Source organism: Solanum tuberosum, unplaced genomic scaffold (assembly GCF_000226075.1).
Source record: "Solanum tuberosum cultivar DM 1-3 516 R44 unplaced genomic scaffold, SolTub_3.0 scf00355, whole genome shotgun sequence".
In the NCBI taxonomy this organism is placed as follows: domain Eukaryota; kingdom Viridiplantae; phylum Streptophyta; class Magnoliopsida; order Solanales; family Solanaceae; genus Solanum; species Solanum tuberosum.
Genome location: NW_006239277.1, coordinates 408,185 through 424,532, shown reverse-complemented (window position 1 = coordinate 424,532; position 16,348 = coordinate 408,185). Strand labels below are relative to the sequence as shown.

The window sequence follows — 16,348 nt, the reverse complement described above, 5'->3', positions numbered from 1 at the left end:
CCAAGTTCTACTATATAATAAATATAACATGTAATATTGAAGAAACTTTCTTTTAAAAGTCCCACAAGAATTTTATATATTATATTTGGGCCTAAACTCTCTTTTATAATATAGTAGAATATACATATTCTATATTATTTTAAAAGGAAGTTTATGTCCAAGTTCTACTATATAATAAATATAACATGTAATATTGAAGAAACTTTCTTTTAAAAGTCCCACAAGAATTTTATATATTATATTTGGGCCTAAACTCTCTTTTATAATATAGTAGAATATAGTGATACAAATGGACACTTCAGCGCAAATTTTAACAAATGACATTAGGGCTGCGAATTGATCGATTTAGTTTGATTTGGAAGTTCATTGGTTTTCCTTATTAATTATCGATTTGTAAATATGTTAAATCGTTATAAAATCATTAAGATGTTAACTTATTCATTATAAATTATTATTCGTTTAATCGTTAAAGATTTGACAAAAAAAACATTGAAAAATCAGTTAAAAATACGGTGACAAACTAAATGAACCATGCACACGACAAATTACATTTTGCTCAAAAGCAATCACTGCCACATAGTAGAATAAATAAGAGCTTGAGATAACCATAAATAATAATACGAAACTAAACTCTAAGCCAAAGACTTCATATACTAAATAGTATAAATACAATTATTTAATTTACCACTAAGAACCAACACCCTAATAAAAAAAATCACAATCATTTATGAAACCGCTATATCAATAACTTTTTTTTATTCGAATTATCAGTTATATGAGTCTTTTCTTAAAGTTTGATGACATATTTGAGCTATGTTCGTTAATTCAGAACATTTGTTCATGAGGTAGTCACGTGATGAATATACAATTGTATTTTGGAGTCACCTTTGGCTTTGGGTGTGCTTCTTTTTTGTGGATCATTTATTTACGTTTATTATACTCTTCTCTTCTTCTTCTACATCTCTTCTTCACCTTTTTTTTCCCTTCACACAAAACACAATACTTTGCTTCCAGGGTTTCGTTTTTCACCTCTGTAAATTCTCTCCCCTCCGATCTCATTCAATTTTCAATCCATCTTAGGGTTTCGTGAACTTCCGATTCGCAAAGATCCGGTTACATTTTTTGTTTTTTTGGTTGTTTGGTGACGGAACCCTAATTTTATCGGGATTGGAAGATTTCATGCGATGCGAAGAGCAATTGTGGTTCGTTTAGGTATTTGAAGATCTTGCGGTTTTGGTTTGGTTCGATTTGATTTGATTTTTGAAAAAAAAAAGAAGAGGTATCGCGATTCGCGATGGATGTGGATTTTAATGGTGATGTAGCGAGTTTGGATGCGGAGCTTTTGCAGTTACCTGAGTTGTCTCCTTTGGCTATTAAAACTAATCCTTTTGTTGCCGAGAAGCTATTTGATCAATGGCTTTCGCTTCCTGATACTACCGCTTTGGTAATTTACTGATTTATAATTTCGTAATGTTTTTTTTTTTGATGTAGTAGGAGTTAGCTGTCAAAATTTCAATTTGGCTTTGCTTGTAGGTGGGTATATTTATTTGGAAATGTGTCAACCTGTACTGTGTGGGAGTACTTACTGTTTTATAGGTTACCACTGGTTTGGTGGTGTGCTGTATAAGGAAAAAAACTGATCTTGGTGTAATACCCTGCACTACTAATAAAATGCTTGGCTTCCAGTATAAACTCTGCATTAGTGACACCTTGAAAACTTATGGTGGAACTGGAATCTACATGTTCTATGTGGGAGAAAATACGGTAAGAATAGGTGTATTTGCAATACTAGGATAAGAGTACATGAAATGTCGAAAAATACCCTTAAAACTTATTATTGAGATTGCTATTGCAATCTCACATAACAATATATGTATTATTATCCTATTTGAGGGCACTTGGTGATTAGCCTTGGGGGTAGATTACCTGGTAGTTGTGCTAGTGGAAGGTATCATTTATGCTGTAGAATAGTTGAGGGGTGCGCAAACTGGTCCAGACACCAGTCACCACAACATTTATTGAAAACATGGCTGTCTTTACAACATGGTAAACTTCACATTAGAATCTGTATGAACCAACCAATCATTAGTTAGGCCGCCGTTTGGCATATCCTTTTAGTTTTCTTGAAGCTATTTTTATCGTTTTACACAAGAGGGTTCTCTTATGCTGTGAATATGCATTAAGGTGACTGAACTCGGTAGATTTTTTGGGTTGTTTCCACTTTCATAGTTCAATTATATGCCGAATTCTGTGGGTAACATCTTTTAATAACAAGTCTAAATGACCTGGCTCACCAATTGGTACCGCAAAAGAGCGTCACTTCTTTTAGAACATTACCTGCAAATACAATTGTCTAGCTATGCTCAGAAAACTATGGTAGCAATCTATGAATTCTATGCACGTATAAACTCAGAGAATTGCTCTCAGAGATGGGACTCCTTCATTTGGCATTATCTTTACTCCAAAAAGGGGATTGGGCAGTTTGTCTTAGTATCAACTATCAAGATAATTGGAAGTGATCAAATCATGGAATCTTCATCCATTAAGAATTTTCAGTTTGGTCGGTGAAGCTGTTGGGAACAGAACGTATCTTTGGGTAAAAAACCTTACTCCTTTATCTAAAGTCTCCAAAATGTGAAAAGGAGCAGTGTTCCGATAAGTTCAGATATGCTTCCTTATTCTTTGACCACTTCAGCTAGTGACAGCTTCTTTCAGAGTCCTTGAAATCACCAATTGGGCTCTGAAGTGATTAAGAAACTGTCAAGCTGGAGTGGAGAGTAATGCAGGAACAAATGGTTTATGGGCATGGCGGACTGCTCATACACCACTGCAAGTGATTACCACCTTTCCTGCAGATTATGGATGACTATCCAACCAAAGCATACCACTTATAGTGGAGCTTTATCCTGATAATTTTTTTTATCTTGATCTAAAAAGCTTTAGTGGGGCTTTACTTTTCTTCAACATTCTCTTGATAGTTATATTTCCACCATTTTTGTGGTAAGGTAAATAATTTTATTAATAATTGTGAGAACCTACGTATAAAAGAGGTCCAATCCTCTACAAACATGAACACCAAAAGGAAACTAGAGACAAAAAACTACTTTGCAATTTTATAAAAGCTTGCTCCACTCCTTCAAAAAGGCCCCCTTATTTCTCTCTTTCCAAATAACCCACATGATGGCTAACGGGGCCACTCTCCTTTCCCTTGGGCCTTTCTTCCTTCTCATATGAGTCCAACTTTGCAAAACCTCCTTCATTGTGCCCGGCATCACCCGTTGCATCCCAAACAAAATAAAGTGCCATGACCTTTTTGTTTTACCTTAAGAGCCTAGAAATTGTTTACCATAAACCTTCTAGAAGTAAGAAACTTCATAGTCCATGGTAAGTTGTGAGGAAAATTTGGAACTTCCATTTTTGATGTAGTAAATTTGGTATGTCATTAGTCTACAATAGCCACAGCGTTTATTAACCAAGTGCCGAAACAATGGAAATAGAAGGTTTTAAAGCTTATTGGATGGGAAAAAAGGATGAACTCTTGACATTCCAAAGGAAAAAGTAGTCGGTAAAGTTAGAAGTCTTATAAGGACAAGAAGTGTGCTATTTAACTGTTCACAACAAAAACTTCCACAAAATCAAGATGGTTTAATCATGATGACATGTCCAAATGCATCAATTGACACATAGAGGATAAAACCAAATAAATCGTTCCAGATTGTTTGGTTAATGAACTGCGTAAATTCCAAATGCATAAGCAACTGTAGGTTCTATGTGATGATTGAAGGTGTTAAACTGTAATGAGATAGACTTTAAATCACTTAGATAAATTGTCTCGAAAAACCACTCTTGTCAATGGCTCGCTTAACACTGATGAGGCACAAAACATGTTGAACGCTTTGCCTTGCATCATGGGCACTTCAGTGTCATCATCAAGATTCAAGGCTAAAATTCATAGTTTTCCTTGCCAATGAGCGTAATCATGAAGAGGCGATACTAAACAATTCATATTACACTTTATCGTAATCTTTTTTTCAATTTCTTGTCCATATATTTGTTATTTTTTATTACAATTATTTGTCTTGGACTCCACATACATATTTGTATTTTTTCCTCCATTTGTGCCTTTCTTCATTAACTCCCACACTTTATTTGCGATTTGTGCTAAAAGCATCAATGGACCTTGGAGCTTTTTTCGCTTTTCACCTTTGACAACTCTTGGAAAATGTATAATTTATAATCAAGAAAAGCAGATTTAGCTAAGAATAAAACATAATGGAAGCAAAGCAATACGAATTATGGTTAAACTTCTTTTTGTTGGAACACTTATATTAAGTTCTATGTTTGTCTAATGTCGTTTTAGCATATGAGGGAAGGTTATGCCTGTGTAGGTACAAAGGTGATTTAGCAAATTTCTAGTTCTGGAGAACCTCTAACCTAACTTAAAAGACATTATTGAGTGTTGGAATGAATTGTGCTCATATATAACGGAAACATGTGTAGGGTTTCTTATTGTTGACCCTGAATAGTTTGAGATTGAGATGCCCTTTTTTTTTGTTGGGTGAACTATAGAATTTTGATATGTTCATCATCCACCTACTAGTATGGAAGGCTTACCAAGAAAAACATATACAATTTTATTGCCTGACTTGTTAGACAAGTAGACCTTTGGATAAAATTATGTTCTTAAAAAATCAAATTGCTTACTTAAGACTCGTTGATAGAGCGCGTTCACCATATAGAACTATAGAGAGGTACTTTATCAGTGACTTGTTTATCTCATCATAATGATATGCATAGTGCTTTTACCAAAACCATGTCTGGTGCATTTTACTCCTTTTCTCATTTTTTGTTTTATTGCTGATTTCTATCTATTGGTTACAGAAAATATTTGTTTTGTCCACATGCAGGTGAAATCTTTGCTTAAGAATGCCAAAGGTGGCGGTCCGTTGAATATGTCTACTACATCTTCTGGGACAAATGTCGCGGCAACTAATTCTTTGCCGTCCATGTTTCCTGCTGGTAGTACACCTCCACTTTCTCCAAGAAGTTCATCTGGTTCACCTCGAATCTCAAAGCACAGGGCTGGACCCTCTTCATTGGGGTCTCCTCTGAAATTAATTAATGATCCAGCAAAAGAACTGATACCACAGGTATGGAATACCTAATTCTGAGTGGTTCTTTTATTTGCGAACTGTTGAGATTGTAGTTGTGATGTTTTCTTGAAAATGCTTATGATGGCAGTTTTACTTTCAAAATGGCCGCCCCCCTCCAAATGAATTGAAGGAACGCTGCTTGTTTAGGATAAACCAGTTCTTTTATGGTCACACGAATGGGCTACAAATGAATGGTAAGTTGTACTTTACAAATTGATTTCTATGAAGGCTTTTGAGATGATTATGGATATGTTAGCGACCTTCCGATTTGAGACTCCTTGTTCTTAGATTAAATCCACTTCAACTGTTTTCTTTTGCAGAAAAAATGGGGTGGGGGTAGGGGTGGGTTGATCTGTGATGGGATTTTATTCACTAAACAGTACCAACTAATTGCTAGTTAAACACAAAATTGCTAAAAATGAACTGTCTCCCTTTTAACTGAAGTTCATCATAGTATGTAGTGCTTTGAGTTTTGAACTATGTGCTTCAATTCTTCCTTCAGAGCAGCTGTGAATCCTTTTTTTCCCATACCACTCACAAGATACACATTTTTATTCCAGAAGTTTCTAATGGACCGCCACAAAAATTAGTTGCAGCGACATTTGTGCCCGAAGATGTGATAGACACATTCAATGGACCACCCACCTTTGACATTCTTAAGCCAAAATTTCACCTGCATTTGGAGAAAATAAATACTTCCTGTTGCCAATCCATTGAGATCAACAATCATGAAATAGAAGAAAGAATAAAATGCACCAGACATGATTTTGGACTGGTACAGGGTTATATAAAGCACCATGCATAGCATTATGATGAGACAAACAAGTCACCGATTAAGTACCTCTTTATACTTATATATTTATAATACTTTACCCTTCAAAAACAAATTAACTTAAGTTGAAAAAAGTAAAAATGTGTATCCTGTGGGTGGCATGGAAAAAATAAGTATCCTTTCCTTTGAGCTTGTGAGGGCATATTTCAATGTTCTAGGCATTACCCACTAAACTTCAAACAGGGATAGAAATATGTTTAGAGTCCGCATGACTTCAGTGTCCTTCAGAAAATTTTGTTCCTCACCCTCATATATGTAACATCTATCCCAGTCAATCTGTGGCATGTTCACTGCATTGCAATCCAGCCCAAGCAGTGTATTCTAAAGAGTGCCCCGAGGAAACATATAGATGTTGACTACGTTATCCATAATATGTGGGAACTATTGACATCAATTTGTTATTTATGGCAATGAGATACCATTGATACAAAACCAATTCCAGTAGACGCATTGGAGGGTCCCATTGGCGTGCATCCATGGGAATTGAACCCACCAATTCGCCAACTATGAGTTGTGTGCTGGCATACTACCCGATAGTCCCCAATATGGGAATGTCCAGTGCCAAAGTTTGCCACCATTAGAGGTGCATTGCTCTTCTTAGCCCATTTCTGTTTTGCTACTGTCAGGTTAGACGATATGTTGTGGCATGACCTCAGAGTAAAAACTGCCCCTATTCTCTACTTCCCATACAATGAATCTAATTAAAAGTTAGCTCCTCCAATTTCCCCAAGTTGAGCCAATCTGTCCATTCTCTAGTCCTGGCAGTTATTGTCCCAGCTTATCTGTTTATACTGAACTGTGACTGCTTCGGCTGGCAAAAGTCGAGAGAATCGCAAAGAATATCATTTACTTTAGATAGCAATTGTCGTGTTAGTCAGGAGAACAAAACAGAATTTTCTGAGTATCACCATAAAAAAAATTAAGAGTATTTTTTAAAAAACAATTCGGCCATAATTGAAATCCCTGAGAATTGGGAACCTTATTCATGTAGACCAAAACTCTATTCAGGAGCCCTCTTGTATGTTATTAACAAAACCAATCCGATAAGAAGTTTCTTTCTCTCATTTTGTGTTTTACCTAATGTTTCGCGTGCTTCAGTTATCACATTATTTTGCTCTTGATGCATGTTATGCTTTCCATATTATTGCTATGACTTAGTTGCTATGTCCTATTGAGTGCTGTATTCGTCTTTTTAACTGCTTTGTTATGATTTACTTGAGTCAAGGGTCTTTCCGAAACCTCTCTATCTCTCCGAGGTAGGGGTAAGGTCTGCGAACACTCTACCCTCCCCCGGCCCCACTTGTGGGAATACACCGGCTATGTTATTGTTGTCACTTTAACCTTTTCATGTCCTTCACATAGATTATTCTTTTATCAACTTTTTTCATTTCATCGGAACCTTCACCTTTGAGTGGCATCTCATTCAAAGTTCGTTCTCTGGAAGAATATTATTTTTGGGTTAAAGACTGCTATGTGGAAGCACTACATTGGAATAATTGCTGCATTTTATTGGAATTTTGGAACTAGAGCAAAATGTTTAATACTGAAATTTTCAATATTGTTTATAATTTGCTAGTGCTGGGGTTATGCTGTTGGAATGAAGACACCTGATTAAAGAGCCCTTTGTTTATTTGTTGTGCATTTGAGTTGTAACTTTTAACACTAATTTATTTTTCATTGGTTGTTAGAGTTTAAACCAATTACAAAGGAAATATGCAAGCTGCCATCGTTCTTCTCCTCAGTCCTTTTTAAGAAGATTGATGTTGACAGCACTGGCGTCATAACCAGGTACATGTTTTTGTCTTTTTGAGTATCAAGATGATTCATTTACTTTCTGGATACACATCCCAAATCGGAAGTCCCAAATTCAAAGTGCAATCCAAAATCCATCATTTTAAAATTTAGATCTGAGATTCAGTCCATAATCCTACAATTCAAAACAAAAATCTCAAAAAATTGCATTTTGGTTCTGATTTCTATTTTTCCCAAACTATGCCCACCTGAATCACCTTCGTAGTGTGTTATATTTGAAATGAACATTTAAGAGGCAGAAAGAAAACCCATGAAATGAAACCAAATGTATCAGAGTCACGTGCAATGTGCCTGAGGCATTTGTTAATTGATGTGAAATATTTCTGAGCACTTGAGGAGTGAGTTAAATGCAATTTGCTTCACATGGCTGCAGGGATGCCTTTGTTGAATATTGGATACACGGCAACATGTTGACAAAAGATATAGCAACTCAAATGTACACAATCTTGAAGCAGCCAGACCTTAGATACCTCGTGCAGGTACTTTCTCTAGTTCCTGTTGATGTTTAAAATTTCTTCTGATTCATTTGCACTGTATTTTCTGTGTCGTGATTCAGAAGATAAAATGATTTTGGTTTGATTATAATTCTGTGCGCACAAATCTTTCATCCTCTTCTTTTGAAATTAAATGATGGGGATTCATATAGCTGTCCCCAACTTATTTGGGACTTAGGTGTAGTTGTTTGGAAAATAAATTGTCCTCTTTTTTCCAATGAATTCTATCAACTGGATTGCAGGATGACTTCAAACCCATTCTTCGGGAACTTTTGGCAACACATCCAGGGTTGGAGTTCTTACAGAGCACACCTGAATTTCAAGAGCGTTATGGTACCTTCTCAGTCTCACATGCTGCATTGATTCACTGCACTCATAATCTGCAGATAGACTTTTTTGGGCTACAGAATGTTAACGTCTTCAAATGTTTATAACTATTGTTAGAAGTTCTCAATAGAGATTCCGATCAACTCCCCCCCCCCCCAAATAAAAATAAAAATAGGGAAGAAAAATGGGCTGGTGCATAATTAATTAATTCTTGAGGTTGGGATTGGGAACTGGATCAGTGGAACTTGAATTGAGTGAATGTGTACTCACGCTTACTGGATGTAAAGAAGGTGATGAAGGACATACGGGTTCCCTTATTTTTTTATTTAATAAAATTTTATGAAGGTAGTGTATGGTCCATCTTACATGCATCTAGACTATTTCACTGGTAGGAACTACCTCTCACCCGCATAAGAACCTGGTAACTTTGTCTACCAAGCTTGAGTAAGTAGGAAGATTCAACTAGTGTTTTTTTGCCTCAACTGAGATTTTTTGCATGGTCTTCTATGATATTGGAGAACAAGGGGTGGGTATTGGTTACCAGCCTCCAGCACTGATAAATAAACTGTTTTTGACAGATCCATTTGTATTCTTTTGTTTCCTAACTGTTTCATTGTGTGTAACCCCCCCCCCCCCCAAATAAAAATAAAAATAGGGAAGAAAAATGGGCTGGTGCATAATTAATTAATTCTTGAGGTTGGGATTGGGAACTGGATCAGTGGAACTTGAATTGAGTGAATGTGTACTCACGCTTACTGGATGTAAAGAAGGTGATGAAGGACATACGGGTTCCCTTATTTTTTTATTTAATAAAATTTTATGAAGGTAGTGTATGGTCCATCTTACATGCATCTAGACTATTTCACTGGTAGGAACTACCTCTCACCCGCATAAGAACCTGGTAACTTTGTCTACCAAGCTTGAGTAAGTAGGAAGATTCAACTAGTGTTTTTTTGCCTCAACTGAGATTTTTTGCATGGTCTTCTATGATATTGGAGAACAAGGGGTGGGTATTGGTTACCAGCCTCCAGCACTGATAAATAAACTGTTTTTGACAGATCCATTTGTATTCTTTTGTTTCCTAACTGTTTCATTGTGTGTTCTATATTGTTTCTGTTGCGTCCATCTTTTATGTCATCTGATGCTTACATCATAAATGAACATTTGAGACGGGTAGCAATTACAACATGTTTGACTTGCTTGTACTTGAAAAGCTGTTTCTTGTCAAAGACCTTTTAGGAAGATCTTTACGGGAATTCCTTTTCTATATAAGTATTCTACGACATCCCCAGTTAATGTTTTTATTGAAGTCCTTGGGGATTTTCATTACTTTCTCCCATCAAAGGAATCATCTTCCAATTAAATTTAGCCAACTTCTTTTGCCTTCACTTTTCTGTCTTTTTTTATTTTTAGGACAAGTCTGCCTTCATTTTTCTTTCTGGCAGCAGACTATTTTCTTGACAGCTTATTTTGTTGCATTTGCCAGCTGAAACTGTAGTATACAGAATATTTTATTACGTGAATCGATCGGGTAATGGCCGTCTTACCCTCAAGGAGCTGAGACGTTCTGACCTTATTGCTGCAATGCAACATGCGGATGAAGAAGATGACATTAACAAGGTCCTAAGGTAATCCTTGCTTATAATATGGACATGAAATAATTGCAAAATTTATTTGTGAGAAGTTTAAGAGACTCAGTTCTTTTACATCATTTGATATCATTTATTCAATATAGTTTCACCATGTAATTATTCAAATGTCTTTTCGGTTTAGTTTAATTACAAGCATGTTTATGAGACACTGATTGTAGGAAACCATACTCCATAGGATGTGTCAAAAACAGATACACGGAAAAAGGCATTATATGCCACTAAAATTGCAAAATTCTTTTTGCCACCCAAGTCTTGGTCTAGTGTTAAGAGTGTAGTTCGCAATGTGTGGGTTAAGAGTGCACTTCACGGGTTCGGATCATTCCATAGATAAAAGTCTGGCATTTAATTGTGGAAGGTAGAGGCACGGGCTCATTATCCGTCAAGTTTCGAACCATGCACCAGTAATACATGGGAATTTGTCGGTTATTAAAAAAATCAAACAATAGTTTGAAAACTGGGTGCTAGAAAACTGCATAAACTATGTTTTTGTAGATTTCTTTAAAATATTGGATTTTTGCGGCAGATATTAAGTACATTCATATTTCTTCTTGAGTTTGATACACACTTAATCTAGCTTGACATCTTCTCTATTAAGTTCTTGAGCACTTTATTTTTGCTACAGGTACTTCTCGTATGAACATTTTTACGTGATATATTGCAAGTTTTGGGAGCTTGATACCGATCATGATTTTCTCATTGATAAAGAGAACCTCATTCGATATGGCAATCACGCCCTTACTTACAGGATTGTTGATAGAATATTTTCTCAGGTCTGGGTCTTTCATGTACTGTTTGTTGTTTGCAGTTTTATCTTACCTGTTTTGAGTTTATAACTCTTGTATTCTTAAGAATGCTTGCTTGCTCATCACTTCATAAGTAGTTCTATGCTTTAATTTGCTATCAGGTTCCAAGGAAGTTCACCAGTAAAGTTGAAGGGAAGATGGGCTATGAAGATTTTGTTTATTTTATATTGTCAGAGGAGGATAAATCATCAGAGCCTAGTCTTGAATACTGGTCAGTTTCGAATTGACATTCAACTTTCTTGCAATCTTTGCACTTTTAGTGTGACTCAAGAGTTTGGTTTCTGCTGAGTGGAGATTATGTTACTGAGGAAATTTCCTTGTGGAAAACCAATTTGTCATAATCACCCTTCCCAATAAATATTAGTGACTGATGTTGATTGTGGATTCACTTCTGTATTGTGCTTTCTAATTTATTGATTATGGAAGAGAAGAGATGATGGTGGAATGTTTCGTAAAAAAGATATTTCTCTGGAATATACAATTGTCCATCATTTGGTTTTCGGAAATACCTGAAGGCATTTGATAATGGATGCATTTAATAATAGTTCCTAACCATAGTATGTTTGAGTAACTTAGATATCATGATTCATAAGAGTTCCTTGCAAAAATGCCTACTAATGGGTGCTATTATTTGCTTATTTAGATTCTGAGATGCGTGGAATAATCCTTATAGGGTGCAAGATTGGTTTATGATTGAAGCACCTTTGGAACCGAATTGTTATAAGCTTGCAGATGACAATCCAAGCAATTTTTAGTACTCCATCCATCCCAATTTATGAGGCATACGTTCCCTTTCTCGTCCCTTTAAAAAAGAATGTCATACTTATTCTGAAGCAATTTAACTTTGAAATTTTCATTTTACCCTTTATGAGATTATTTTTAGCCACACAAATGTCTAATTTTTGTTTTAGATCACAAGTTTCAAAAGTTTTTCTTTCTAATACGTCGTGCTCAGTTAAACACCACTACATAAATTGAGATGGAGGGAGTATCTTAACCACCCACCACCTCCACCCCACACACAAAAAAAAAGAGGAATGTCATAGAAAATACTAGTGGGTATATAATTGAGACATGAAACGAAGTTGTTAATCAAAATATTTGCTGTATATGGAATTTATAATGTATAAAAAAACAGTTAATTTCCTTATGATGGAATTTTTGTTACTTTCCAGTTCATTAATGTATACACTATCAAATAAATTAACTACTTTTTATTTCTTTCGTTCTCAAAGAATAGGTTACTCCCTTCTTCCCATTTTATGTGACACTGTTTGATTGGGATAGAGTTGAGAAATTAACAAGGACTTTTGACATGTATGCCAAATAGATGTTAAGTACAAAATTGTCTTTTTAAATGAGCGGGCACGAGCGATCGCAGCAAGTAATGTCATTAAGGGTAAATTGAAAGTTTAAAGTTAAATTGCTTCCGAAGATAGGAACTAAGAAGGTGCCATTTTTTGGGACACACTAAGGGGGAGTGGTTAATTTTTTGTTTGATTGTATGTTCATTAATTATCCGTAAAGCATCACACAACTTTTGAAGCAGATGATTTGATAACCAAGTAGGATTTTCTATATTTAATTACACTAAAAGCATTGTTGCAACTCTCTTGTTTGTTCACTGTTGAGTGTTGGTGAAGCATTATGACTTGTTTGAATGCACTTAGTTAAATTGCTGGTTCTGTGCTGCTGATCTTGGGTATTTCCTTGTATACTTGTTGCAACCATCAGGCAAAAGCTCGTTGATGTGCGTTAGACCGAGTAGAGTTGTTACAGATTGGTCAATTCACTTCAGAAAAGTAGTTTTTGGGAAGTGTATTGTAATGTACGCACACATGCCCTGTTGACACTGCTTCTGTTTGTTTGTTATTTTCTTTCTTGATCAGGTTCAAATGCATAGATATGGATGGAAATGGGGTTATAACTAGGAATGAGATGCAATTCTTTTATGAGGAGCAGTTGCATAGAATGGAATGCATGGCCCAAGAGCCAGTGCTTTTTGAGGATATTTTGTGTCAAATAGTTGACATGGTCAGTCCAGAGGTAATTTTGGAACTTTTCACATTTCCCATCCTTTCTTATCTTGTGTCCTTTCCATGTTGTAATTCTTGCTCCATAATCATCTGATCTCTATGAATACTTGCAATGATTGGACATTTTTCATGCCAAGTTAAATTTTGTGAGTAAGATTTGTCTATATAATCCCTTTGGATGTGGTGAAAGGTTGTTTTAATTGTATTTAGATTTGTGTTTTCATTAATGTTTGTTGGTATTAAGTCTCTGTCTTATTGATACACCCACTTTTTTTTCTGGGTGTTTGGCTGTTTGCTAGATGGTTTTTTAAATTTGTTTAGAGGTTGTGTGTTAAATACTTTTTTTACAGTGGGTATGTTGTTTGTTGTATATTAATACTAAATGTAGAGAATCTCAAATTCTCTAGTACTATCCTAAATGGTTTTAAAAGACAAATTAATTGAGTATTGAAATGAAATGAGGCCCAGATGGACCATAATGAATTTTGAGGATTCATATAGCCAACTTCGACTATTCTGAAATTGAGGTGTAGTTGTTGTTGCTATTGTTGCCTTGAGATGTATGTTATGACTACTTGAACTTGTTAGATTGTTTGACAAGGTGTACTATATGTTAGAAAAAAACATGTAGTTTTAATTTGTATCATCTGCTCTTTTTTCCAAGTACAATAACAGATATTATTCAAGTTTCTTTGTTGCAGAATGAAAGCTACTTTACATTACGTGATTTGAAGGGAAGCAGGCTCTCCGGTAGTGTTTTTAACATACTTTTTAACCTCAATAAGTTCATGGCCTTTGAAACCCGCGACCCCTTCCTTATTCGTCAGGTAATTGAAAGGATAATATATAGTTTATAATGTAGTTCTGGTGTTGCTTGGCATTACCAATGGTTGACATGAGTTTCTTTTTGTTTCCAGGAGCGTGAGAACCCAAATCTGACTGAATGGGATCGCTTTGCACACAGGGAATATATTAGGCTCTCAATGGAGGAAGATGCAGAGGATGCCTCCAATGGAAGTGCAGATGTCTGGGATGAATCACTCGAGGCTCCCTTCTGAGTTCTAGTCTGTGAGATAGAATGGTATGGAGAATGCAGTTACTTAGAATAACCTAAGGCTGCATCTACATACATTGATAGTTCTGCCGCCCATTATTTCTTCTCATGCCATGTCTCCATCTCCGATGATGCTGTAAAACATTTTGTTCACTGTTGATGCATATTACTTTTTCTGGAAGAAAGTCTAATACTCGACTAGATTCAACTTCTCTCTGAAAATAGCTAGTGAGAGTTTCTTGACATTTACACAACCGTAGCTGTAAAATGCACGTTTGTGGAGTTGCATATAATGTTAAAGCATGCTGTTATAGTAGAAAAATAGATGCTTTTGCTAAATTACCTGAATATAGGAGAAAAATACATACCCATGACCGATCATCAGTTTCAAATGCTGTCAATTACTGAAAAATTCATGAAGCAGAATGTATTGTCATTTGTCACCCAAGTTAATGTGAATCCACTTTTATAAGAGAGGTTTTAGGTGGCTCAGGATAGTATCCACATTTTCTTGATTTTTCAGTCGACACAAAGTACATCTATTGTTCATGCCACATTCGGGATGCAGTTAGTTTATGTGACATGTAGAAATTTTTATGACTTGGCCTCTTCCTGCTTGTAGATATATTACCACTTCTTATTTGATATGTTAGTTGTAGTTGGAAATGGCCAAGGTAGACATGATGTAATATTGTTTTCTCCATTTGTCAAGCAGCCTGACCTTATGCTGTTCTTAAAAGCTCTGTTCTTTCTCCAGCCAGGTGTGCCTATATCAAATCTTGTTTCAAGCTGGCTATTGAGTTGCAAAGAGTTAATTTGCACGGAACAGTCAAGTGGGACAAGCTTATCCGTGTGTGTCACCAAGATGTTTTTATGAGATAGCCGAGGAGGAAATGTTTGTTTGATCTCTGCATAGAGCATGCTCTCATGAAGTATAAGGGCATGCTAGTGTTGGAAGCTTCTGACTTGAAATATCAAGGGCTTTGCAAGTGCGCCGATTGGTGATAGATGATTAATGAAAAACTAGATTCCAATAGTTCATAACTTCTCTCCGCGCTTGTTCCCTCTTTAGCTGTACGAAGTCCATATTCTTATTTATTTGTTCTAGTGCCGATTTTTGGTGGTTGCAAATACAGTTTTTCTTGAAGAGGTTTAGTATGGCTAGTCCCACAGTCCATGTGATCAGCTTTTAGCTCCTTTTATTATTCTTTTGTGCATTAGACTCTTCTTTTAGTGGCATGTGAATCATGGTAGTTCTGTATTGACTGTGTAATGATATGGCTTCTCTATGTTTCTCTGCCTTTCTAATCTGATGTTAGAGGATGGATAATACATTTACTTGACTGATGGTATTTGATCAGTTAACAGGCCATCAACACATCTGCATCAAGATTCACTCAGGATTAAACAAACAAAGCATATTCATGTATTACTGTAGTAAAACCAGAAACAATTTATCTACCGTACAAAGGTAGGGGTAAGGTTTGCGTAGATTCTAGCCTCTTCAGACTTCACTTGTGAGATGTTGTTTTACTATAGTAAAACTGCATTGGCATCGTAAGGAGGCTGAAGTATCAAGAGATCCAAGTTTAAACTTTGAATTATAATGAGAATATCCCATACAAAGAAGAGAGGAGAGATTATGTTTTGAAGCTTGCAAATTAAGGTTAAGGTTGAGCTTTATCACATGTCGAGGAAAACTGGATGGTTAAATTTGGCTAACATATCAATTAGCCAAATAACATAGAAGAAAATGTCATAGCATAACCAATAACTAATATTCCCACTGTTCTAAATTTATGTAACATAGTTCATTGAAGCACTAAGTTATCTAAAAAGCATTTTAAAATTTGCAATCTAAAATGTGTGTGATATTTGTGGGATAATAAATTATCTCGTAAAAGTAAACTAAGAGTTTTAGTTAATTTATTTGTAAATATGGAAAGACAATATTAACAAACTAAAAAATAGTGTATTGAGGTAAACAAGATTTTAATTAAATATAGATAAGATTCAAAAAACATATTAGTAGTAAACAGCTGACTAATCATCATCTTATTGATCCATATGTCAAGTTAATGTCAATATAATTAGTCGAATTATTAGTGTATTGAGACAAAAAAGGTTTGTAATTAAATATAGATAAGATATACAAAACATATTAATAGTAAGCAGCTGACTAATC

At 35.4% G+C, this 16,348-nt stretch overlaps 1 protein-coding gene across 1 annotated transcript; it reads left to right on the top strand.

The window, feature by feature from the left end:
- The first annotated feature begins 928 nt into the window (after nucleotides 1-928).
- On the top strand, nucleotides 929-15,471 carry LOC102584799 (serine/threonine protein phosphatase 2A regulatory subunit B''beta-like). The gene is made up of 13 exons (XM_006361347.2): nucleotides 929-1,444; nucleotides 4,908-5,150; nucleotides 5,242-5,347; nucleotides 7,674-7,773; nucleotides 8,171-8,276; nucleotides 8,534-8,624; nucleotides 10,105-10,246; nucleotides 10,893-11,040; nucleotides 11,175-11,284; nucleotides 12,963-13,119; nucleotides 13,811-13,936; nucleotides 14,027-14,190; nucleotides 14,921-15,471. Exons 1-12 carry the CDS (start codon nucleotides 1,295-1,297, stop codon nucleotides 14,165-14,167), a joined length of 1,620 nt encoding a protein of 539 aa, XP_006361409.1. The 5' UTR covers nucleotides 929-1,294; the 3' UTR covers nucleotides 14,168-14,190; nucleotides 14,921-15,471.
- Nucleotides 15,472-16,348: the final 877 nt, after the last annotated feature.